This window comes from Myotis myotis, unplaced genomic scaffold (genome assembly GCF_014108235.1).
Source record: "Myotis myotis isolate mMyoMyo1 unplaced genomic scaffold, mMyoMyo1.p scaffold_m19_p_10, whole genome shotgun sequence".
In the NCBI taxonomy this organism is placed as follows: domain Eukaryota; kingdom Metazoa; phylum Chordata; class Mammalia; order Chiroptera; family Vespertilionidae; genus Myotis; species Myotis myotis.
In genome coordinates, this window is record NW_023416314.1 from 21,908,099 (window position 1) to 21,935,687 (window position 27,589).

Here is a 27,589-nt window from a genome sequence, read left to right on the forward strand (position 1 = left end):
GTACAAAATGCTACAGAGTCTCTGATAAAATCTGTACCTTTGGTGAGGGTGGGGAGTCAAGGTGGGGAATGCAAGAAGGAAAGATTGTAAAATGACGCAAAGGAGATTAAAATCAGTACAGGATTTGTGCCTGTTGTGTGGGTGTGCATCTCTATGAGGATCACAGCAATGTGCAGGACCTTCTAGATTCCTAGATGCCTCTCAGATACACGTGGGTTAAGAAACGTTTGGGAACCGCTAATAAAGGAGTTTTTCTCTGCTTCAAGGGGTTATTAACTCATATTGAATATGGTTATATATACTGATTCACTATGTATTGCAAAGATACCATTTATCTCAAAGCATCAACATAATTCCCATATTGTTCTGAAATTAGTCAACAAATATTTATAGAGCATCTATTTTGTGCCAGGCATTGTCTTAAGGTATGAGTAGAATTCAAATAAGACAGTCTAGGTCATTGCCAAAGTCAGCAGTTCCTTTACCTTCATTTCACTTTTTTAGTGACCTTGCAATTTAAATGAAAGATAGCAGTAATGTTTTAGGGGCTCAGTGACTATAGCTGACCTAGGAGGTGGCCATGCGTTAAGAAACTACTGTGCTAGCACCTAGTTCCCTCATATAGCATAGGTGTTACATATAAAGACTTCCTGAAAGAATCACTTTCACAGTATATATTTGAAGATAATCTGATCTGCAAAAGCTATCACTGTTTTCAGGATCTATTGCATCATATCAATCATTTGTTAATGTATGTTAGACATCAGTCTAACAGAAGAAACTTCTGGGGAAAACAGAACAAAAACAACAAATACCTGGTATACTATCTCTAATTATATGTAGTTTATCAGGATCCTATTATTTTTAACAATCATCTTGGTCCCTATAGTTAACAAAATGGGGGAAATGGGTAAATGAACATATATTTTGGCTTTCTAGTGAGCTAAAGTGAAATTGCTTTTTTACACCATTGTAATTAGCATTTCTTTGCAATTTACACTTTTCAAACACTATATTTCCTTTGGGATTAAATTTTTCTGTCAGTAGTGCCTTTTATATAACTTATTTTAAGAAGAGACTGTAGAGCCAGCCCTGTAAGTTAACAGGGTTTCTTTCGAGTAGTGTGGGTCTTTGGAAAGACCGTTAGTTTGGCCTTTAAGAGAACTGTTTCCAGATCAGGCTCTGCTCATAACAAGGTGCATGAGCTTAAATTTAATCTTGAATTTAATACAAGGAATACATTCTTCTTAAGTCTAGAACTCTAACTCTAAAATCAGTAAGTAATGAACCAGTACTAGAAATAGCATCTCATGCCTATTCATTCCCACAGAGCTGGGACCTTCTACAAGGTGCTAATAAGCTCTTTACACCTTCCAAGCCAATTCTTGGTGTGATGCCCAACCTGTCATTGTGTATAAAATTATAATACAAAAAACCTATTTTTGAATAAGCTCTATTGATTCACTAGGATGGAGGATGTCCATGTTAATAATTTACCTTGATTTTATAATTAACATCATAGTCTCAAAATAGGAACGACAGTATTCTCATGTTATTAATTTTTCAGTTAACACTTTCCCATAAATGATCATATTTTCCTTTGTCCCTAAAAAGGATTTTAGAAGGCCCCTTTATAATTTTGAAAAACAAAAACAAAGGATCAGACTGAAAATATTTGTCTAAAGATAATGTGACTAAATAACTTCATAGACTATTGACATAAAATTATAGATGTATATAATCAAATGCCACTATTTTGCCTCACCACAAATTGGTGTGACAATGGCCACGCATGTGGGCCCTGAAATATTTGCCTTATGTTCCTGGCAAAGCAGATGGAAGCTTCTTTTCTCCGATTTCATAGCTGTGTGTGCAGTGTTTGATAATTTGACATTTGTTGTTTAATAAATGATGGTACCAGAGCCAAAAATGAGTGGTGCTTTCTTTTTTACTTCTATTTCCCATATGAGCAACTGTGTAATTCCAGCATCTGTTAATATCAAAAGAACATTCATTTGCTTCAATAGTGGCATAATTTATGTAAACCAAGGATGTGTTTACTTCTCAATAATTATCTTGTTTTGGGTTTCTTGGTTGTAAGGTTGCTCAAGCAAACACAGGGGATGAACGTACTAACTTTCTTGTGGAAGAATACTCTACATCCGGTCGTCTGGACAACATCACCCAGGTCATGAGTCTGCACACTCAGTACCTGGAGTCTTTCCTGCGGAGCCAGTTCTACATGCTGCGCATGGACGGCCCCCTTCCTCTACCACACAGGCACTACATCGCAATAATGGTGACGCTACACTCACTTCTTTCTTCTTCCCTCTAGCATTATGCGTGTGGGTGTGTAGAACTAAGTATAATTGTAAGGACTTAAGAACTCAAGAAGGCTGTGGCCTTTTGGATACCAGGTCCCTTGGGTACATTCTGAATGCTTTAAACCACTTAATGTACTGAAAATTTCTCATTTAATTTTCACTAAAATCATTTTCTATACTTACTCTCTTATGATTAAAGATGCTTGTAGGGGCCAAAGTAATATTCCACAGGTTTTGTTTTTGCTCTTGATATCTTGTTTTTATTATTAGTATATAACCAGTTTGTCACATTTTATTTAGTCATTTTATACATGAAAATAATTACTATTTTGGCTAAGAGGAAAGTACCAGTCTGCACCAATGGAGACTCTGGAGAAGAGACGAATTCTTAAGTGAATGATAATACTTTTAAGTATAGTACTTGGCACTAGTTAACTAGTTAATGTTTGTAGGAGAGAATTATAAATTGGGGTGTTAAGCAGCAGGAATGAGAAGGGTAGAAAGAAGCAGTGCCACAGTTGAACTATTACCAGAGAAAAAGACGAATGAATGTGATGCAAGTGCTTTATATTTGGAGATTTAGACCAGCTGGGCTGGCAGAGCTAGCAGAGATGGCCAGGACTTAGCAGATTGGTTTCACCAGGTTTACTTTGATTATCTTGTTTATGCTCTCACTGAAGTTTTAAACAAACACAAAAGGCAGCATTCTGTGTTTTATTGAATGATGAACTTGACTAAGAATATAATTTTAGCTTAAGGTTTTGATGACAGTAAGGCTGAATGAAAACAGACCTAGAATGGTCATAAACTAAGAAAGAAATAAGATATAGAAAACAGAAATAATAAAACAACACTGTTTTACTGAGGAGCGCTGAGGAAAGGAGCTGCAATAGTTTGCTGTGTGTGGGTTTATCTAGTTTTCAGTATCATGGCTGATTTTGGCTGCATAGGAGGGAAAGGGTCAGTGATCTTCAGTTTCTGCTCAGTGGTGTGCACAGATAAGACTAATGTCACAGTTATACCAAAGGCAATAAGACAGTGGTTCTCAACCTTCTGGCCCTTTAAATACAGTTCTTCATGTTGTGACCCAACAATAAAATTATTTTCGTTGCTACTTCATAACCGTAATGTTGCTACTGTTATGAATCGTAATGTAAATATCTGATATGCAGGATGGTCTCAGGCGACCCTTGTGAAAGGGTCGTTGGACTGCCAAAGGGGTCGCGACCCACAGGTTGAGAACCGCTGCAATAAGAGAAGAGAATTACCCAAATTAGAATGCATTCTGAATTGGTAGAATACAAGTTAATGAGATTTTATTGTTTTAAATAGACTACAGTTGATGTAATTTACCATAATGAAACAAACATGTACTTTCTTCACAAAATAAGAAAGTGGTTTTTAAGTTGACTGGCACCAACTTCTAGATGAGGAAGTAATTGACTTTGTGTGACAATTCATATGCTTATATAAATGTCAGCTTCCTGTATTGATTCAAGAATCTGGCCTCATTGTGATGAAAGTTTTAAAAGGAGGAATATTCTGTAAGACAAGAATTACTGGCTATAAAAATGATTAATTCCATCTAGATTTTTGTTTAGAAATAGTAGAATAAGACTCTACCATGACTTTTTATCAACTAACTCTTTGTGTTTTAGGCTGCAGCTAGACATCAGTGTTCTTACCTAATAAACATGCATGTGGATGAATTCCTAAAGACAGGAGGTATCGCTGAGTGGTTGAATGGTTTGAAATATGTACCACAAAGACTGAAAAACCTTAATGAAATAAATAAGCTGCTAGCACACCGACCCTGGCTGATCACGAAAGAGCACATTCAGGTACTGGATGTTTCTTTAAAATAAAAAAGATATTTACTAATGATTCCAACTGAGTAATTTTCTAGTTAGGTATTTTGCTTAAGACTCAATTTTTAAAACTTGCATATATGAGGAACTTGAAAAATGAAATATTAATATATGTAGAAAAATAAATTTAGGAAGTCAGTAGGTTTACTATAAGTATGAATGACTGCTTCTCTTTGAGTAATCAATAATTAGCTTGCACAAGTGCTTTGAGTGGCTATGAGAGAAGCAGTGGACAGAAGAAAGAAAATACACAGGCATGATAGGATACCTCTGCTCCTCAAAAGGTTGTGACCTTCAGTAAATTAACTTCTTTGGGCCTCAGTAGTTCCCCTGCTATAAAATAAAGGGCCTAGATTCCATGAGTTCTAAGTTCTTTTCAAGTTCTAACATTTAATCATTTTAAGATTCTCACAGAATGGTTTTGCAAATAAAGTGATTTGCCAGCTGGTGTGTGAATGTTTAAATGCCTGTGATGGCATTTAGAGTTGTGATGGACTAAGCACTTGTACTTCAAAAGGACCTTTCATCAAAGGCCAGCAGGGTGAGGTGGTTATAGAATATTCTTAATACTGTGTGGGGCACATAGTAACTACTAAATAGGAGCAATCATCTAAGTTATTGTCAATACAAGCCTAAGGCATTTAAAATCTCTGTTTCTAATGCATTGAGATGTCCTTTTAAAAAATATTACTAGATTACATTTTTGTTAGTTATTTGCCCAGTTATACTCACTTAGTTTTTGTCAATCTGTATACGCTCAGATTTCAATTACCTGTTTGGGAATCTCTGAAGAACAGTGTTGTCCTGATGCTTATGTTCTGGTTTTGCAATATGTTCGTTAGATAAAGGAGTCACTCATTATTTTTATGTCACATGTTAATTACTTTGTGTCGGAAACTGGTGGGTCTAAAAGGATGGACACTGCCCTTGGGCCTGCTTGGAGTCTAGAGGAAGAGAGACAGTGATGGCAGCATTAATAGCATATGAATGTGTAAATAAAGAGAATTGATCCCCAGGTTTCATGAAAGAGGTCACATTTGAGCTACATCTTGAAGAATAAGGGGGAGTTTTGGAATAGAAGAGGACATTCCAGACTGAGAGCAGAGTATCTACACTAATAAAAGACAAAGATGCTAATTGACCATACCTTCACTACACCCATCAGCCAATCAGAAGAGTATGCAAATTAATCCAACAAAGATGGCCGTTAAATTTGCATATTGCAGGTGGGGCAGGACAGCACAATCCGCCGCCCGCCCACCACCATCCGGGGTGGTGGGGCAGGGCAACACAATCAGCCACCCGCCCCGCCGCCATCCGGGCCTGCCATCTGAGACCAGGGGAGGCAGGGCAGGCACCGTGGGATCGGGCCTGCCATCTGCTACCTGTGGAGCGGGCCTAAGCCAGCAGGTGGTTATCTCCCGAGGGGTCCCAGACTGTGAGAGGGCACAGGTCGGGCTGAGGGATACCCCCCCGCCAGTGCACAAATTTTTGTGCACCGGGCCTCCAGTGCAATATTAGGATATGCTGAAAAAGTACTTAGCAGCTTTAGGTTACTGAAGTGGAGGAATGGTTATGTGCAGTGGGGACAGGGGATGGAAAGAATTCGGATCCTATTGTATGACCCAATGAATACTGTGTTAAAGAATTTGTGTTTACCCTCAGAAAGGTATGGTACCTCACAGAGTGCACAAGACAGTCCTTCAAAATGTTAGAAAATGTGTATGTGTATTCATATGTCATTCTTTTATAATTTTTGTTTCATAATAGTATTATAGTACATGTATATAACTATAAAATTTTGTAAATATATATTTTGTAAATAAATGTATTATCAGAGGTAGGCTTCCAATTGTTACTGATAGAAATATATGTGCTCAAAAGAGCTTAGAAATCACTATGATAGAGAGTCAAGAATCATTAAGGTTTTGAGCTGAGTTGCAATATGAGTATATTTGTTGATGCAGAAGATAAATTATAGATGGTACAGACTAGAAGCAGGGAGGCTAGTCATAAAACAGTTGCAGTAATCCACCTGAGACACTACCTTTTTTAAATTCATAGGCAGATGAAGAGGAGGGATCAGTATACAGTTATTCTGCAGAAGAATAAGCAGGACTTAGTGACTGGCAGAATGTGAGGATGAAAAAGGAAGTGGGGTAGGAGAACCATTTTAAGGTTCTACCTTCCTGATTGGGCAAAAGGCAATGGCTTGAGCAGGAGATAACACACAGGCCTGAGAACAGGAGATTGTGGCATCCATGTGGTGATACCCAGCTACTGGAGGAACTGCAGGTCTGTAACTCAAGATAAAGGATAGAGAAGAAATAAAATTGGATAGTTATTTACAGACTAGAGGCCTGGTGCACAAATTCGTGCACAGGCGGGGTCCCTCGGCCTACCCAGGGATTGAGGCCGATCGGCCGGCCAGCTCTGGGGAGGGACTGCGGGAGGTTGGCCAGCCGTGGGAGGTTGGCTATGGGAGTGCACTGACCACCAGGGGGCTGCTCCTGCATTGAGCATCTGCCCCCTGGTGGTCAGTGCGCATCATAGATACTGGCTGGTCGTCTGGTTGTAACAGTTACTTAGGCTTTTTTATATATAGACTAGAGGCCCAGTGCACAAAAATTTGTGCACTGGGGGGCGGGGGGGCGGAGAAGGGGTCCCTCAGCCCGGCCTGTGCCCTCTTGCAGTCTGGGACCCCTCGGGAGATAACGACCTGCTGCCTTAGGCCTGCTCCCGGGTGGCAGAGGGCAGGCCCAATCCCTAGGTGCAGGCCCTGGTCGGGCTCAGAGCAGGGCCGATTGGGGAGTTGGGGCACTGCCCCCTGTCATGCACAGAGCAGGGTGGATCGGGAGGTTGCGATGCCACCCCTAGTCACGCTCAGGGTAGGGCCGATCAGGGGGTTGGGGCACCGCCCCCTGTCACACTCAAGGCAGGGTCGATAGGGAGGTTGCGGTGCCACCCCCTGTCACGCACAGAGCAGGGCCGATCAGGGGGTTGGGGCGCTGCCCCCTATCACGCACAGAGCAGGGCCCATCAGGGGGTTTGGGGCTCCATACCCTGTCACACACACAGCAGGGCCGATCAGTGGGTTGAGGAGTTCCCCACTGTCACGCACAGAGCAGGGCAGATCAGGGGGTTGGGGAGCTCCCCCCTGTCACGCACAGAGCAGGGCCGATCAGGGGGTTGAGGGGCTCCCCCTGTCACGAACAGAGCAGGGCGGATAGGGAGGTTGTGGCCCCACCCCCTGTCACACACAGAGCCGCAGGGCGATCAGGGGGTTGGGGAGCTCCCCCCGTCACACACAGAGCAGGGCCGATCAGGGGGTTGGGGCACCGCACCCTGTCACGCTGATCCCGGTGCTGGGCGGCCTCGCGGCTCCACTGATCCCGGTGCTGGGAGGCATATTACCCTTTTACTATATAGGATAGAAGCCTGGTGCACGGGTGGGGGCAGGCTGGTTTGCCCTGAAGGGTGTCCTGGATCAGGGTGGGGGTCCCGCTTGGGTGCCTGGCCAGCCTGGGTGAGGGGATGATGGCTGTTTGCATCTGGTCACACACGCTTTAGGGTGGGGGTCCCCACTGGGGTGCCTGGCCAGCCTGGGTGAGGGGCTGAGGGCCGTTTTCAGGCTGGTGGGTGACTGAAGCTCCCAGCCTGTCCTTTTTTCCTTTTTTTTTTTTTATTCTGGACCAGCTTTAGCTCTGAGGCTCGGCTCCAGCTATGAGACCTCTGCTGCTGAAAGCAGGTTTCTGGCCTTTGTTTACCTTCTGTATTTGAAATAATGTTGCGGTCCTGCTGGCTGAAGCCCGGGGTTTTGTTTAGTTTCTATATTTGTTACAGTGTTGCTTAGAGTGCAGCTGAGAGGCCGGCAAGGCAGGCGGGGAAGCTTGGCTTCCTCCGTCACTGAAGCAAGCAAGCCTCCCTGTTCATGTCAGCTGCCTGGCTGCCGGCCGCCATCTTGGCTGGCAGTTAATTTGCATATCACCCTGATTAGCCAATGGGAAGGGTAGCGGTCGTACGCTAATTACCATGTTTCTCTTTTATTAGATAGGATAAGCAAAGGTCAGGTTGAAAGTATGAATGATCCATTCAGGGAGAAATTACACAAAAGGAGTTCATGGGCAGAATAGAGAAGCCAACATTGTGGAGACAAGTAGAAAAAGGAGGAGTCTGCTTGGGAGATGGAGTCAAGGGAGATGAATTCCAAGAAGGAAGCGAGGAAAATGTAAATTCTACAGAGATCAAATAGGATAAGGACTAAAAAGAAATAGAAAATAACTTCAGGAGTTTGTTTGAAAAAGAAATCAGATTACATTACAATAAATTAAAAAAGAAGTGAATATGAGGTGAGAAATTTGAAATGATGAATATTGGCTATCCTTTCACATCCCTCCCCGGCCGTGATCGTGCACCGGTGGGGTCTCTCAGCCTGGCCTGCCCTCTCTCGCAATCTGGGCTGACACCCCCCACCCCCACCCCCACCCTGAGTACACGAATTTCGTGTACTGGGCCTCTACTATATATATATGAATTTAGATGAAGCCACAACAAAATCATAGGTAGGTTTGATAGTGTAATGTAATATTATTTGACTAGAGCCACTTCTTTGCTAATATAGGAAACATTTTTAAAAGAGAATTTTAAGTTTTATTCATATAAATGAACATATATGAAATTTAATAGATTTTTCTATGCTTTCTGTTGCTTTGTAGACATCTGTGATTTTCATTTTTACTCTGATTTGCTTTCTCATTTTAGAAACTTGTCAAAACTGGAGAAAATAATTGGTCTCTGCCCGAACTGGTACATGCTGTGGTCCTACTGACACATTATCATGCTTTGGCAAGCTTTGTTTTTGGTAGTGGCATCAATCCGGAGAGAGATCCAGAAATCTCCAATGGATTCAGGCTAATATCAGTCAACAATTTCTGTGTTTGTGACCTCGCTAATGACAACAACATAGAGAATGCATCCCTTACAGGCAACAACTTCGGGGTCAGTTTTCTCCTCTCCTTATTGTTTTGCCTTTGTAATTTCTAAAATTAACAATATCTAGAGGGCCCAACTGGTGTTGCTTAGTGGTTGAGTGTTGCCAAGAACCAAGAGGTCACCGGTTCAATTCCCAGTCAGAACATATGCCTGGGTTGTTGGCTCGATTCCCAGTAGGTGGCATGCAGGAGGCAGCCAGTTGATGCTGTTTCCCTCTCATCAATGTTTCTAACTCTATCCCTATCCCTTCCTTTCTCTCTAAAAATCAATAAAAACATTTTAAAAATATCCACAGAGAATTTATTCTCTGATTAAATAAGATACATATATCCAAATATATTTATATTTGACATATTTTAGCATAATTTTTACTATAAAAATGTATCCTGTACCTGAAATTCTGAATTGTCTTGAAGAGGCTTTTACAGCAGATAGATATTATTACAAATCATAAAGACTAAAAAACAAGGCTGCATTCCAGTGATCCTAGGCTTTTAATGTTAGATCCTTTGAACAGCAGATCCTAGAACAGTTTATCTTTGGTCCTTAAGATGCTGGACCAACCAATAGAAAATACATCTTATGACAGAAAAATTAGAAATTTGAAGTGGCCTCACTTTAAAAAATAAACCATAATATGATTTAATATATATCAAATGCTAGAATTCTAGATCAAATATATATCTCAACTTTCTACTGGTATATTTTATAACTGAAAATGTTTGAAGCTGTGATATGATTTTCTTTGGAGTTGGTGGGAATCCCACTCAGGAACTTAGTAATAGTACTGATGCCTCTGTACATCACAAGGTGACTGTGGGAGGTAGAGATGTTTACTGGAACCACTTCTAATATTAATAACACCATCGTCTTACCTGTCTCCAGATTGTAGGTTCCCTAAGTGAGCTGGAGGCCTTAATGGAAAGAATGAAAAGGCTTCAAGAAGAAAGGGAAGATGGAGACACATCTCAGGAAGAAATGACCACTCGTTTTGAGAAGGAGACGAAAGAAAGTCTTTTCGTTGTCTCTGGAGATACTTTTCATTCATTTCCTCATTCAGGTGCCTTTTTTTCACTATCTTTTAGTTGTTCTTGGAACCCTGACAGGCCACCTTCAGTGTTTTCCATGTGGTTTTGTAAAAATGGTTGTGCTACCATGTTCCCTTTATTTCTTTCTCGTCCTCTGCGTTAATAGATGGTATATCTGACACTACTGCTTCCCCTATTATGTTGGTTCATCTCTGAATATATTTCAGATCCAGGTGGGAGGAACGCCCAACTTTGTACTTCATACTCTATCCTGGATAAAATGTATTCAAAGCAGACCAGTTGCTTATAAAATTAGATAGAAATATTTAATTCATCCTATTTTTGTGAATTTTTTTTCATGATCAGTGAAATCCTGTTTCAATAGATATAATTTTTTAAAAATATCTCTGCCTTTTGTGTGGGTGGAGAGTATGTAGGAGGACTGTTCTCACACTGCTGCTTTTCCAGGTTAGTTTAAAATTATATTGTACTTGCATTTGCATTTCTTTGGAGAAATCTTTGGAATTTATAAAAACATATTATTTGGGTTATTTTCTTAGGTTAAATTTGGAGGAATTTATTCCATACTTAAAGCTAGGTTTCTTTGCTGTAGTCTTAAAAATACATTTTTATCTAATACTCTAAGAGACTTTGAAAAAGGAGGGAAACTTTTTAATTATGACTAAAAAAGATATTAAACACCATGTAGTAAGTGTTATTAAAATAGCATAGACTCAGTAGAAAGCATAAATCCTTCAAAGTCATCCATCTACATAGCATTTATTTTTAAATAGAGTTCCATTTTGGTTTAAAAGGGGGCTTCAAAATGGCTAGTCTTAAGACTAGTCAGTCTCATAAGTTCTGAGAGTAATTGATTTGGCCATACTTATTTGTTAACTTTAAACATAGCATCAACCAATAGCTCTCGGAAATTTTACCAGGAAAAATAAGAATTCCTTTTATTATTTCTCATGATGATCCTTTTTTTTCTATGAAGATTTTTATCCTCAAAATTGAGTATTTTAAGTACTAGTTTCTCAGAGCTTCTAATCAGTATGAAATCCCCCCAAAAAAAGGAAACCTGGTGTTTTAGTTATTTGTTTAATATTCGCTCTACAAACATTTACTGAGTCCCCCATATGCTCTCAGCACTGTGGCAGATAGATTTGCAGCCTACATGAGGCATGGTTCCTGCTTCCAGGGAGCTGTCATTGCTGGTGGGAAAGGGAAGTAATGACAATGCAGAGTGGAATGCAGAAGGTTTGTGAGCCCAGAAGAGGACCCCGAACCCAGCCTTAGTGGGGGGAGGAGTGTGGACAGAAGGGGTGCCCAGAGGATGACTTTCTCCAACCATTTGGCTCTAAGCTGAGTCTTAGATCTTGAGTGCAGGGATGTCAGGCAGTGGCTGGGGGACAGGGGAGTTGGTGTAAACAGCATCCACTCCTGAGCCAAGGCACGATGGTAAGGAAATAGGATGCTTGCTTCAGGAACAAATGGCCATGTTGTTAGGACATAAATCATGAGATAGGTAATGTGACAAGGAGCTGGGTAGGTGGACAGGGTCTTATCATGGTGATTGATCTTTCTAACCTTAAGGAACAGATAAGCTGCCTTAGTTGGGACATTTGGAGTTCCTATGTGTATACAACATTCAGTCCAGGGATGTCTGCCCAGTGCTTCTCAAGCTTTGCTGTGCATGTGAGTCACTGGGGAATCTGGCTGGAGCGCAGTCAGTCTGGGCTAGGACGGGATAGGCCACACTTTCTGTCACAGCTCCAACTGGGACTAATGCTAGGCTGCAAACACACTTGGAGTAGTAGTGTGATGATCAGGAGAGGGCTTTTAGCTCAAGATAAAGTTTTGGAAGTTTTCAGCATATAATTAGGGGTTAAAATCAAAATAATTATAAAAATCATCCAGGTAGAACAAATGGGACAACGAACGATAATGGGCCCAGGGCCCTGGCTGGGTGGCTCAGCTGGTTGGAGCGTAGTCTCATACACTAAAAGGTGGTGAGTCAACCCGTCGATGTCTCTCTCTCCCCTTTCTCCTCCTCCTTCTCCCTACCCCCATCCTTCCTTCCTCCCTTTCTCTCTCTCTCAAATCAATAAAAAAGTAATTATTATAATAGTAATAATGAGCCTAGAGTTAACCTTCTAGGTAAGCCAATATTTTTAAATGTAAACAATTTTATTAAAGTTACTAATATCTTTTTGCTTTTAGACATTACTTTCTGAGCTTCTCTAAGATCACTAGAGTTTAAAAGATAGGTTTTTGTTTTTATTTTTTACTACTGAAAATCTTTCCTGGATCCCAGTTTCGAGCAGGACTACTACCTTCTAAAATGAATTTTTGACTAGCAAGTCTTAGACCCTAGCCAAAAAATTGTGTTCTGATTTTAACAGAAGAGGCTGTATCATTTGTAAATCATTCAAGGAAATAAATCATTTCATTATATACTCTTAAACATACTCTTAAACATACCCTGTACTAAATGTGCTGGTCACACAAAGATAAGTTAGAAAAATAACTTCATACACTGGCTAATTGAGTCATTTTTATAAAGTTAGCAAAGTTTTAAAATAGAAATTTATTTTGTCCTATGCAAAATTTCTTGATTTAAAAAAAAAAATTAAAAAGTAAAAAATTTCTTGGTTTAACCAATGTGATAAAGCATTCCAGATTCTATGGAGAGATTCTAACAATAGATTTCAAGTTTTTTGATGAAAATAAATATTTAAAGTGTTATATGGGGGTGATATTCTGTAGCTTGGTAACAGACTTAACTAGCTTTTATTGGGTGTGGTGTTTTTTTTTTTCAAGTTAGAAAGGTGTTTCATTATAACGTTTTCTGTATTTTATTAATAGTTACTTCTTGGGGCAGAAGAGTGCAGACAAAGTGCAAAATACTATTTGTTTTCAGGTCAGACTTTGAAATATTTATTTAGGTAGAATTAAAGTGAGAGCTTTAGATTTGTTAATCACAGTACTAATTTTAATTTTTTTAAACTTTAACCTCTTAAGATAAATTTAGGAAAAAGATATGTGTGGTTTGAGAGATCTTTGTATATTTTTTTTTTCTGTAGACAAAACTGTCTAGAAAACAGGTCTCAATTGACTCCTAATTTAAAAATAAATGAATGGATAGTATTCATATGATACATTTTTATGTTATTTGGTTAGTTACTCCTCATTGTTTAAAGATGTTTAAAAGTCATATGACAATCCAAATATGTATATGAGCAAGACAAAAACTATCATTAAAGTCAAAAGAACCAGCTAAGTAATAGTCAACTGAAACCACCGAGCTGTCCAGTGTGAGGGGAAAATCACTTCAAGAGAGAAACTGTTTTACAGAGTTTAGTTATCACTTACTGTGCTTGGTTTAATTTTACTTTGCACTCCACAAAACTCCTAACTTTCATTGTGGCCTCGGCAATTGCATTTTTTTTTTTGCTTTATTTTATTGATTATTATGGGATGGACAAGCTTAACCTCATTGGTAAATGTTAAGAGATAATGCATTGAAAACGCCATTTATTAAGCATTTCTATTTCCCCGGAATAGAGAACTGGAGCATGAGGAGGAGGCAGCAGAGTGGTTGAGGAGTGGTCCAGGGGAGCCTGAGATTTCTCTTTAGAGCTGAAAGTCACTTTGAAGCTTCAGACCAATTTCAGTGATTTAATGTTTACAAGTTTTCCACGTCATCTTTACTAATCCACATTGTATTTCTTTCTGACACTCAGCACCAACAATAGTATTCCTAACTTATATTTGGTTTACTTAGGTCTTAAGTAGATATTTCTTTTACTGTTAATGAAACAAAGAAAAAATAAATAACAGGTACGTAGCATAGTACCTGCTATAGAGTAAGTACTCAACCATGCCAGTTTCATTGGTGTAATTAGAGTTAGGCAAGAATTTCAGTAAAATATTTCCTAGGTTGGGTAGTCTGGGCACTTGATCTTTCAACTAAGAATATTAGTGACTCCTTAAAGTCCACTTTCCTCACTGTTGTGTTCCCTTCCCAGTCCTTCTCCTTATATGCCTCTTGGTAAACTAAAAATGAACTTATTTTCCCTGTGAATCCAGATGAAACACCATCTATCTAATTTTAATAAAATCTCTCTTAACATTCCGCTCACTTAAAGTGCTCTTTACCTTCACCTCTTCTCTTTCCCCACATCCCACTTCATCCCCAGAAAGATCAAAAGTTTAAGCATTTTAACCAGAGGCCTGGCTATCTTCCTTGTCTAAATGTGCTACTACTATTTAGGTATTTTAATTTCATCAATTTTTTGACTGAGTAATAACTATAGTTAAATGCTAAGATGGCCAAGATTTGGTAATGAAATTGTATTCGAAACTTCAGTAGTAGATATTTTATTTGAATTTAAGCCAGGTAGTCAATATTGTCACTTTGGAAATCCATGGAAAAGCTAAAAAGTGGAGGAAAATGGAGAGGTTTCATTGTTCTAACTAAGTGGTTTCCCTAACACTAGATTGTTGTTGTTCTTAGATTTTGAGGATGACATGATTATAACATCTGATGTCTCCCGATATATTGAAGACCCCGGTTTTGGGTATGAAGACTTTGCTAGACGAGGAGAAGAGCATTTGCCAACATTTCGAGCTCAGGTATGAGATATCTGTATTTCAGAGAAAATAGAGAATAAATACTGTTATTTTAACTGTGACATGTTGAAATATAAATAAATTGACCTCTAAAGAAATTAATAGGTCATTTTGATAGAGTCTGTAAATCATTTTCTTTAATCTTGTTTTCAGCCTAGTTTAATTTGATGTCTTAATAGGTAGATTATTATTTCAACACTAGAGGCCCGGTGCATGAAATTCATGAATGGGGGGTCCCTCAGCCCGGCCTGCAATGACGCCAGCATTCCTCGCCCCGGCCTCTGGCCCAAGGCCCTTCCCCTCCCTCCGCGCAGCCAGGGCGTGGACGCTGGGCTCGCATTGCCGGGGCGACATGGCCAGCGTCCTGCCCTGGCCACAATGAGTGCCGCCATCTTTGTTGTGGCATGACAGTTAATTTACATATTACTCTTTTATTAGATAGGATTTTCCCAGCTAAGAAGGCAAAAGGAAAAGGTTTTCTTCAATTACAGCATTATTACATTGTAGTTGTATAATATTCATACCATTTGGGGGGGGTGGGGCATAGCAGAGAAGAAACCCAGTGATGTATCATATCACATTTATAATAAAAAGATATTTTGTAATACAATCCTAAATCGGTAGCTAATGGCTTCAGAGTTATCCCCTCCCCACCCCTAGAAAAAACAGTCACAATAGTGATGTGACCCCTAAAGTGGGTGCAAATTTGAATTAAGACAAACTCCATCGTGCCTATTTCAGATGATCTGCTAACTGTCTGTGTCATTGAATAGGTTTGGTCACATAAGACTAGTCCAAGATCTTCTGGGGTTCTTTCAGATAAGGGCGTAGTTTGCATAGCATTTGACCACAGGAAGTAGCCAGTTTATCACCGACATGCTACACCCTGAACCCCACTGAGGAAATAGCATGGCACTCCAATCTACAAACTGATGTGAAGGCTTTTTAGCAAAGCTACAAACTTAGAAATAAATTTGAATATCTTCATTTACTTGCTTAAGTAGTTATAGTTAATAAAAACCTAGAGTTTACTTAAATGAAGAATGCACATTTTGTAAGTGTATACATTTTACTCTTTTAGGACTATACCTGGGAAAACCATGGGTTCTCCCTGGTGAACAGACTTTATTCTGACATTGGACATCTTCTTGATGAAAAGTTTCGCATGGTCTACAGTCTCACCTATAACACTATGGCCACCCATGAAGATGTCGACACAACCATGCTGCGCAGAGCTTTATTTAACTATGTCCACTGTATGTTTGGAATCAGGTATGCTCATTGTGGCGACGGGTTTACACATTTCTAAAAGAAAAATCTGACACTAGCCTTACTCCTGTCCTGTTTAGGAGTATGTATTTTGGGGAGAAAATATTACATGTGGACTTCTGATTTTGGAAAATTAATTCCATTTTATAGAAAAGCATTTTTCTATGGTTAACTGTTGTGAATATTAATATGCATATGTAAATACAGTAGTAACAATTTACTAACGAGGGAAGAAAATATCAGGAATCATTGGAGATAGGATAAAATCAGACTCAGTTTGAGAATCCTTCCTGGAAGAAATAGCAGTTAAAAACCATATCTTATATTCCTTTAGATCACTTTAATAAATGCTGGTTAGTTAGTTAGTTAGGTAGTTAGTTTGAATGAGTGATAATTAGGATATAAATAAAACTAGGATAGATTCTTCTTTCATAAAGCTTGCACATAAAAACACTGAAAGAAAACTGTCAGTCAATGTAAATTAATAGCCTCTACATTTTTTAAAGATTAGCATTGAGAGGACAGTGAATAAATGAGATTGAATAGTCTAATCATGGTGTAATCAGGAAAGCTTTCTTTTTTTTAATGTGCCCTTTTGAGCTGTTTTTTGAGCCTTTATGGAGATAGATCTATAGAAAGAGAAATCCCCAGATGTGGATGCATTCAGTTTGACTCTGTACCATGTTCTTTCGGATATAGTATCAGAAAGTCTCTGTGAAGTGGAATTAGAATTTAAGTGAAGTAGTTTCTATAATTTTAATGTAAAAATTTTTTTTTCTGAAAAATCAACATTCTACCTAGAAGACACTATTATGATGATAAATAGTAATTGCTATTTACCCACTTACCATCCTAGACAATAAGTTATCACAGAATCATTACATTTTAAAACAGATATTATACCTACCTACTTAAGAAAAATAAACAGCAATAGAATTTAATTCAGTTGTGATAAATCTTTATTCATGACAATAAATAACAAATGTTATGGTGACTTTATCTCTGAGATGCTACTAAATAAAGCTTATATAAAATCCTTGAGATACTATTATTTAAGCATTGTGTTTGGGTTAAATATTAACTGAAAATATAGACCAGAAATTCTACAAACCCCCACTACTGCATTTACCCTCCTGTCTGCCTCTGTGCCTACTTCTTCTGGCTCTTCTTATTGTGGATGAACTATCTATGCTCCTGTGCCCTTGGGCACAAAGTCCCATCTCCTCTCTTCTTCTAAAGATCCTTATTCTAGCAATCTCCCCTCTCCTGCATGATCACCTTTACTCTCACTATTGGGTCTTTCCCATCTGTATATAAACATGCATTTCTCTCATCTGTAAACAGATTCTTTTTTAAAATATGATTTTAATGATTTTTAGAGAGAGATGAAGGGAGAGGAATAGAGATAGAAACTTGGATGAAAGAGGAACAGCATTGATCTCCTGCCTTCTGCACACCCCCTACCAAGGATCAAGCTTGCAAACGAGGCATGTGCTCTGATGGGGAATGAACCGGAAACTTCTTGGTTCCTGGGCCTACGCTCAACCACTGAACCACGCTGGCTGGGCTGAACAGATCCTTTTTCTTCATCATGCTTTTCCCTCTGACTATTGCCTCATTTTTCTGCTCCTGTGCACAGCAAATCTCTTTGGTAGTATATTTACTATCACTATTTTCTTAACTCTCATTCTCTCTTGAAACCACTATCTTATTTAGGTTGCCAGTGACCTCTGTACATGCTACTTCAGTTTCCAGTTATCATCTTATTTGAGTCATTACTCCTTCTTCCTTGAAACACTTGACTCCTACTTAGGGCTTTATACTTGCTCCTGGTCTTTGCTCAGATGTTGACCTCTCAGAGAGGCCTTCCTATCTAAAACCACAATTCCTCTCCTCCTAGCCCCCAGTTTCACTTTATCTCCAGAGCAGTTCTCACCGTCTGACATACTATGTTTATCTTTTTAATTTTTTTTTTTTTGCTCCAATAGAATTTAAATTCTACAAGATTGTGGGTTTTTGTCTATTTTGTTCATTTGCGTATCACCAGTGCCTAGAAGAATACATGGAAAGCACATGGCACATAGTGGGCACTCAGTAAATATTTTTAGATGAATTTAATTAATGAGCTTTTGGTATTTAAATTACTGGACAATAAATGTCTCCATTACAGCTTTAGAAATTAGAAATTGTGATTTTGTCATAATAAAGCTGTTGTCATTACTCATAGGTATGATGACTATGATTACGGAGAAGTTAATCAATTACTTGAACGAAGCCTGAAGGTTTACATTAAGACAGTGACCTGCTATCCTGAGAGAACTACCAAGCGCATGTATGATAGTTACTGGCGTCAGTTCAAACACTCAGAAAAGGTGTGTTTCATGACTAAACATTATACCATAGATAGATGTTCAATATAAGAAGTAATGATTATGAAAATATTAATAAATTAGTGCCATTATAGAAATGGAAGTGGCATAATCTAGCCAACTGTTTTTTAAATATATTTTTAGCCCTAGTCTGTTTGCTCAGTGGATAGCGCGACGGCCTGCAGAATGAAGAGTCCCAGGTTCGATTCCAGTCAAGGGCACATACCTGGGTTGGGAGCTTGATCCCTGAGGAAGGGAGAGGGAGAGAGAGAGAAAAACATCAATGATGAGACAGAATCATTGATTGGCTGCCCCCTGCATGCCTTCTACTGGGGATCCAGCCCGCAACCTGGGCATGTGCCCTGACCGGAAATCAAGCTGGTGACCTCTTGGTGGATAGGATTGTGCTCAATCCACTGAGTGACACCAGCCGGGCACAAGAGCCATTTTTTATAAACAGTTTTCTTGTGAGTTTCACATCATGTGCATGTATAGCAGTGCCCAGGCCTGTATGTTTGTGTATGAGTCTTTATACACAAGAAAACCTTTGTGAATGTCTGCTATATGAAAAAAGTTTAAAGTTTATCAGTTGTTTATAATTGTCATTAAATTGATAACATTTTCATTTCCAGGTTCACGTCAATTTACTGTTAATGGAAGCACGGATGCAAGCTGAACTTCTGTATGCGCTTCGTGCCATAACTCGGCATTTGACCTGAAGCCTCACCCAGGGAAAATGTCAGATGTGTGTAAAGACCTTTTCACATAAGATATATACATCAGAAGCTGTTTGTGATGTAGCATCAAAAGTTATTCAATTCTCTGTGTCAAAGTTTAGCCGTTTTTGGGGGCGGCTGTAATGTGCAATGATGTGTTTTCTTTTTCTTGATGCTTAACATTACTAACAATTGCGAAAATAATACTGAGGAGCACTACTTTGTATTGTTTATAGTTGGAGTTTTGGAAACTGATCATAAATCATGAACCTGGTTTGTTAATGCTTAACTTCAGCGCTTTGGGGTTTGTGTGTATGTGTATTTCTCTCCCCACCTTTTTTTTGTTGTCGTTAAATAAGGAAAAGCGCTTACAATCTGCTCAAGCAATTGTTTATTCAGATATTGGAATTCAGCAAAGAATAACCTCTGGCCACTCCACTTTTCATGGTGTGTCCTAAATCTGGCAGAGGGAAAGCATGCGCTGTTGAACTAAGCTGCTCACAGGACACAGCCCTGTGTCCCCAGGAGATTATTGTCAGGCACTGTTTGGTTTTTTTGTTTGTTTTTGTTACTGCTATTGGCGATAACGTGAAATGTGATACAGCCATTGTCCATAATTTAATGTGAAATTAATCATGATGAATTCTATAGCATGCTACTGAAATGCCAAATTCAGCTATTTTCTTTCTCTTCTGAAACAGAAGTTTCAGTTTTCCATATCAGATGTGTATATTAAAGGTGGAATTATACACAATCCTTCCTATCACTGACAGTAATCCTCCGTCATCTTCAGTTATCAGTGCTCACAGTGCTGCTTATAGTTCATTTAGTTGGCACATGTAATCTTGTACCCACACTAGGCTGACCAAAAATTTTGTTTGCACATTTTTCTTTTCTCATAGTGTTTTCTATATTGCAGTACACGGAAGAAGGTTACTATACCTATATTTTTTCCTGTTAGGCTTTTAGAACTTATTTTCCATGATTTTTCTTATAATAGGTTAAACGGTTTATTATTCAAAGGTAAAAATTGTGTTTCTATGCATTAATGTGAATGAACAACAACAACAACAACAGAAAGAGTGCAATATGTTAAAGAAACATACTAAACTTCCCCCTATTATGTCACTGCAGAAGTGTCCTTTAAGACAGAGCCATAAAGAAATTTGGTTCAGATTTCTTTATTGCACAAGGCTTTCCCCTTACTGGGGTTGACAGTGTTCCTTTCATAAAGCCAAAGCATCCCCTTCCCCAGAAAAATCTCTTTGAACGACGAGTTTAAAAATAATGAACAAGTCTTAGGGGAGGAATATAAGCATCCAAAAAGTCACATTGTTGCATTGGTTTATGTTGCTTGATTAGACTATCTTCACAGAGCACAACATTATGTGTTTATAGCTTTAATTTGTGTTACGTTACTGAACCAGCGAAGTGCCTAAAGAGATGCTTACAGCCACCTGGTGGGACACAACTGCACGGCTTAAACACTTTGTGGTTAATTAATGGTGACTTGAATTGTACACCAACATGCTAATTTTTTAAAAGCAGATCAATTTTTTCCTAGTAAATAGTTAAAATTTTTGTTAGATTTCCCACAAAGATTTCATTTTAGACTTATTTGTTATATAGAACTTGCTTTTTCCCCCTCTCTCATGAAAGAATAGTGGGCTAGTGTTTTGTTTAATAATCCCCCCCCCTTCCATTTATCATCCTTTTCTGGTACAATGCAGTAGGTTGCTTTCTTTTAGATTTTGTTCCAGATGAGAAAATAGAAAGATGACTGTGAGCCCAGTAACATAAGGCAGTTCTGCATTTTTTAATTCCAGGAACTTCTTTGAAAACTTCCATGTGAGGAAAAAAATAACGAATTTTTTAAAGACAAGGGTGGTTTATTTAAAGAGATTACTCAAAGAACTTGTGCCAGGTTTCTTCTGTTTTGTTTATTGATATGCCATATATTGGCTTTATTCAATATCACATTATATAGATACATATTTTAAAAGTATATAGGAGAATGGCAAAACCTAGACAACAACATTAATGTCCATTTAACTTTCCAAACTTTAGAAAACTTTCAAGTTGAGGATCTCTTTTATTCTTGACATTTGTTTTTTTAATAGGAGTCCTTCAGTTAATAGCCCTGTGTTTGTGCAGGGGACCTCTATTACAGGAGGAAGATGATTGTTATATATTGAAAAGGAGGAGAAATTCTCACAGAACACCATATGAGCTTTAGACCAAAAGAGGAAACAAGGCTTAAGTAACTAAAATGGCCACTTCATTTTTGTTTTTTGCTTTTTTCCCCTCAGAAATGTAAGTAGTTGGAGTTTGGGTTACGGAAATTTAGTGCCTTTACTAGATCTCTTTCCTAGCAAGGTTTCTTTCCTCAGCATTGATCCATCTCGTCAGTAATCAGGAAAATAAGTTGGCTTGGAACTATAAACAGAAACAAAACCATCTATTTATGAACCTCAGTGAACCAGCCTAGAGAAGGTGACCTCTGGAGGTGCTTGATTAAGCACCTACTCAGACGCATGCGCAGCATTCCAGGTTGTGGATACCGTTTTACAGCGAGCTTGCTGTGGACTTTATCTAATGCAGACTTGAAATTCCGATGCGGTTTTCCAGGGTGGTATTTTTTCAGAGTATTGAATTTACTATGTAGTAATTTATAGTATAGCTTTTTATATTAAAATGTGATATTTTTAAAAGAGCTATCTGGTTCAATTGGTGAAGTGATGTGGTTATACGAGACTCTAACCTATCCCATGGGCTCACATCGTGCCAAACTTTAAATGTGCAAGTGTACGTGGAAAAAAAAGCACATGCGAATGTGAATTCTCTACCTTCGTAGCTTATTATGTTAAAGTTAGTTTAGTCACCCACTGATATAAACGCTTGATCAATGTCGATTTACTTTGAATTTCAAGTTTTCCAGCTTCCGTTGCAATTCTTCCTTTCTCAGATCCCCTTAAGAAATAGCTAAATACTCTGCCATCTGAAAGTGCTGTCCATTAGCCCGATCCCTTGACCACAGCAGTGGCCTCACGGGATTCTTGAGATTAGGCCTTCTTGGCCAGACTCATAATATGTAGAGGAAAAAAGGCTTTTACCTTCCTCACCTTTTTGAACTAAGTATATTGTCTTAGTCTGGGGAAGGATCTTTGTCTCATTGGGGTACTTTTAAAATAAAAGATGGCCAGTGTGGAATCTGGGGCATGGCCTTGGCCTTTAATCATGGCTTCAAACCCAAATAATAGCCAAGCTTCACAGGGCTGTTTTAGAACAGAAAACTCAGTATAAGCTTTATATCAAAATTCTATTTGAACCAGAACCCCTATTTTAATTGTGTTACAGTCTCCTAAAATTTTTCAGTGTTTCTAAAAGCTAACTAACATTATTTCAGAACTGTTTTTCCTTTCCCACCTTACAGAGTGTTTTTTTTAATCCAAAAACTTAGATTTTTATGCCACAGCAAAACAAAATTAATCAACAAACAAAGATCTGTGCTTAAAAATAGTTCTCCACTGTAGTGCAGAGTGCATGCATATATGACGGTAACATTCTTTTAAACTCTAAGGAAATTCATCAGGGAGAAATAAATAAGTGTCAGTGCATATTATAAAAATGATCTGCACTGTACTAGTAGAATGAGGTTTTTGTGTTGTTTTATGTTGTGTTTAAAGACAATTCTGATTTATTCCTCCAGAAAGCAAGACCTTAAACTCTTTATCTAATAGGACTTTTTCTTTTTATGCAAATAGATGGTCTTACACAGAATAAACTTATGCAACCATAATGTTAGATAAATAGTATATGAAATGTTCTTAGGATAATTGAACAGCAAACGGAAACACATATGGCTATACTGTTCAGATCAAGTTTTAAGTTAGCGAATCTGTACAATCAGAGCCTATTCTAGGTGGACGTCATCATAAACTGTGTTTCCCTATAATATCCCTCTGGAGACTGAGAATCAAAATAAGTAGTCTTTCCTCGAAGCAGTACTGTAACATGAATGTATTCATCTCAGTCAACAGAACTTACATGCCCCCTGTATGTGGAGCTTATTTTCATGCTAATGTGGCTTAGTTAGCAGTGTCTGCTCAGGTGAGACCTAGAACAAAAACAGCAGGGATGAAATGGATCATAGAGGTAGAGGTATATGTCAAGGCAGAGCCTGGTGAGGAAGGAAAAGGTTTTCAGAGAACACATGGAACATAATTCCGAGACAGTGGCTGTCCTCAGCATCATACACTTATTATAAAGGACATTTCCCATCATGGGAGCTCCTGCCTGCATTCCATCCACCCTTCCCGCCTGCTTTCTCTTCCTCCAAGTGCCTCAGCCTCTACCCGCTCCCTCCTCTCCCCTCAGCCCATCTTGATCTGAATGCCTTGTCACACTACAAACCAAACATCACCAGCCACCTGCTGATAGTCACCAGCATTTACTTTACCGAGGCATTTTTTTCTCCATTGTCCCAACTCCCTCTAAATTCCACAGCCATCAGCTATATTTTGGCTAATCCTTGCCCCAGATGCCCTACCAGATATTATACAGCACCAAGTGTAATCCTGTCCATCCCAGACTGTTCCACCTTTCCCAGCTGCCAAAATGTCTTGCTCTCCTCTACCTCATCCCCAAAGAGCCTGTAAATTCAGAGTATCCAACCTTTTCATGGATTCACTCTCTGTTGTTCAGTAATACTACTTCCATAGTTTAAATAAATCATAGAAGATTTTGCCTTCTAACAAAGTAGGAATCTTTATATTTATACATGATACAGAAAGTGAACTATTTCTACCATGCAGAATTTAGCACTTAACAGGACTTTAAAGTGATTGAATTGCCATTCTACCCTGGATCTGTATTAGGTAGTTAATACTGGTATTAGTCCAAGTTATTTGAATGTGAAGTTAAAGTTCCCCAGGAGTCCAGACGGATCTGTAACCCTTCAGTGAAACGGGGTTTCTGGCATACAGATGGGCGGTGTTTCAGATCACTGGTTTTATTTGGTGGTATCTGAGCCTTGGAACACATGTCTGACAGGAGGATATCTGATAAAGGATGGTTAGGTGGTCTGTTGGATCACGGAAGCCCACTTGATTATAATATGTTTAAAATGCCACAAAATAGGCTGCATGAGAGTTTGATGAAGCTTTCCTGGGTTAGACCAAGCTTCTCACCCCCATGCCGACCCTGTTGTTCTCTTGGGGGGAACGTCCTATGGGATGGAGAGGGAATGCATTGCCTTTGTCATCTGTATTTTCTGGCTGCACTTCGGTACGTCCAGACAGTTATCTGTGAGGAGCAGGAAATGCAGAGGAGGAAGACGCAACAGTTCTTCTTCTCCCACCAGTGTGTACTCGTGTCGTCACAGAGGAAAACTTGTCAGGTTTCTAACATGGGGTGGGTTTGTCTATCGATGGTTGTCTGGCCTGGGGACAAACGAACCACCTGTTTGAAACTATCGATTATTATGATCAATGGTGGCATCTGGATGCTGTCCACTCCCATTCATGAGCAACCCAGCCTGACAGCAGAGTCTAGTCCATGCCTTTAAGGGCCCAGGAATGAATCAGTGCCTAGCTAAGGAATGAGACAGCAATGGAGACTGAAGGAATGGTTTTTATTAAATCGTATGTCATGAAGTATTTGTTCCAGCTTTAAATTCATCATGGCTGCACCACCATGAAGTATAGAATTGAAAAAAGGAGATAAGAAGTGGGGGGGAAGGAAGACTATCTGATTCTTTGCAGTGCTTGTGGAAATTTCTGGAAAAATGAAATGCATACTATAAAATGGCCTTTAGAACAAACACCCCATTTTATAGCTCATAGGACAGTATCAAACATTAGTAAGTTTAAATGTGACAAATATAACTCTTGGTATATAAATTTATAAAAACAGTTTCTTCTCTTCCACCCCTCAGTTTAACCTCTTAAAAGCGAGTGTATGAATCCTGGTTAGCTAGATGTATCCATCATGACACCAAATGAAATGGATTGTACATCTCTTTCTTAATCAGTCTTCACAAATTTTCCAACTGGCTTCTAAGTCTGATATGGAAGGATCAAAATGTAGGCTAAAGGAAACATATCAATTTGTAATATGGAGACTGTTTTCTCCTGTCTGAATTTTACTGCTTCTCTAAAATAAAATGCAAGAGTTAAATGGTACCCTTGTTCCTCAAGGAACATTATCCAAACTCTATCTAATGCAGGTATTTCCTTTGCATTGGTATATCTTCCCTGGAAAGAAAATACAATTTTTCCCTCCCTCTTCCTCTTCACATTTACTCTTCTCAACCTAAGACAGGAGAGACAGAAAAAGCAAACCACAGCCAGTGTGGCCTCTTTGTGCTACTAGAGCAGTGACATCACAGGCACAGTCTGAGCAAGGTCAAAAAGGACCCTGTCAGGTCGATGTGGAACATGGCCTTGCTACTTGGATTAGCTCCTTCAAACCTGAAATACCTTTTCTGGTCATGGAAGAACTGGATGTATCCTTTAGCTTATGAAATAGGATTTGAACTTGAAATCTTTTTTTTTAAATCCTGATTTTGCAGGGCAGCTACATGATGAATGTATATATTAAGACTTTGTAGCTGAATTGCACATGAAATCAGATTGCCAACTTCTTGACTTTCAAATTTAGACTTCATTTTATCCTTAAGTTGTGAGCGATATATGTAGCATGCTGTGAAATGTCTATTATAGTTCTTTAATTCATCAGTATTAATACAGAATTATCTTTTGCGTTCCTTGGTACTTTTTATTCAATGTAATCAGAAGCTGTGATGTTTTGCCTTTGTAGTCCTGTGCTTTGTTACTGTAATGTTTTTTTACGAAGCACGTGACTTTGGACTATTGTGAGGCGGATGATCTTAAGACTGTTATATATATATCAGTCTCTTACTATATAAGGTTTTCCATTAGAATAAGCTTTTATCAAATAGATCATTGATGAAATTTAGGATTTACACAATTTGCATTGTCAAATGACAGTCTTATATTTATAGTTTCAATTCCAAAAATAGCAAACTTGATAAACAGCCACTTTAAACATGTTCTGGTGAACCAGACCCTGCTGTAGATGTAGTCTGAGGTAGTTACCCATATAAGCCTTCTCCACTGTTATGCCCTCCACATGAGTCAGCAGTTAAGGAGATTATAGAACCCATGAAAGCTTTTTGTATGTATAACTAGGTTTTATTTTTCTTATGTTGCTGATTTTACAACTCTGACTAAAGCTGACCTGAATGGATCAGTGTATGTGTAATATTCTAGTGCTTTAATGCCTTTTTTTTTTTTTTGGAGGGATGGGTAATATTATTTGAACAGATGCAGAAGGAACTGTTAGTGAGTCAAGACAAACACATTTGAAATAAAGGAACTGTGTATTAACATGTTAACAATTCATAACTGCACTTTTTATGACATTTTGAAAATCTATTTATAGGTACAGAACAATGGGTTTTGTTAAACTGTATCACATTTATACTTGCAAAAATTTATTTCATTGTTATTAGTAGGAATTTTATTGGTTCAATAAAATTGGCAAACCTGAACCCCAATTATTTCCTCTTTCTTATATATTTAGATACATATTTATACTTACTTTGGAGTAGCATTCTTGCCCAGGTTTGTTTCTGCTTGAGTATAGACACATGTATTCTAAAAGGCATCAGAATCATAAGAGTCACTTTTCACCTCATTTCTTTCTGACCCACAATTTTGTCATGACATTTCTTACATTCACTCAATATTACATTAGTAGACTATTGCAATAGTATAAATTGGGCAAAATACATAGTTATTGTTACCTTTTAAAATATCAGTTGTGAACTCAGCAAGAGACAAATTAATTTCAGTATTATCTCATTACTAAAATAGCAAAGAAGTGATATCATTTTATAAGAAGTTGAGACGTAAGAGAACTTTGCTTGCCCGAGAGCTGGCACCGGGAATGGGCTCGGAGAAGATTTGTGCTCCGGTCTTTGTGCTACCGCCTATCACACTGAACTTCATTACCTCAGGTCAGCCCAAGTGGCTTGCTTAATGATCTAATGACCATGCTGTCAGCATGGCATTTTACTGCCAGCCAGAAGTTAGAGAACTTTCCTCTCTGGATAACATGCAACTTTTACAGTTTCAAAATAATCGTTTTTGTCCCTCCAGTCCTGAATGGGCCCTTTGATTTAGAACAGCGGTTCTCAACCTGTGGGTCGCGACCCCTTTGGGGGTTGAACGACCCTTTCATAGGGGTCGCCTAAGACCATTGGAAAACACATACACAATTACATATTTTTGTGATTAATCACTATGCTTTCATTATGTTCAATTTGTAACAATGAAAATACATCCTGCATATCAGATATTTACA

General features: G+C 38.6%; 1 protein-coding gene across 2 annotated transcripts in view; it reads left to right on the forward strand.

Moving 5' to 3' along the window:
• The window catches only part of SESN3 (sestrin 3), a 60,210-nt gene extending 33,436 nt beyond the window's left edge, over window positions 1-26,774 (forward strand). The window contains exons 3-10 of one of the 2 annotated variants that reach the window (XM_036324638.1): window positions 2,102-2,299; window positions 3,983-4,165; window positions 8,954-9,190; window positions 10,070-10,244; window positions 14,732-14,850; window positions 15,929-16,119; window positions 18,344-18,488; window positions 19,118-26,774. In XM_036324638.1, coding sequence (XP_036180531.1) covers window positions 2,102-2,299; window positions 3,983-4,165; window positions 8,954-9,190; window positions 10,070-10,244; window positions 14,732-14,850; window positions 15,929-16,119; window positions 18,344-18,488; window positions 19,118-19,204 — 1,335 coding nt within the window. In that variant the 3' untranslated portion in view covers window positions 19,205-26,774. The remainder of the gene's footprint in view (window positions 1-2,101; window positions 2,300-3,982; window positions 4,166-8,953; window positions 9,191-10,069; window positions 10,245-14,731; window positions 14,851-15,928; window positions 16,120-18,343; window positions 18,489-19,117) is intronic. The other variant, XM_036324639.1, reaches the window with a different exon arrangement.
• The last annotated feature ends 815 nt before the right edge of the window (window positions 26,775-27,589 follow it).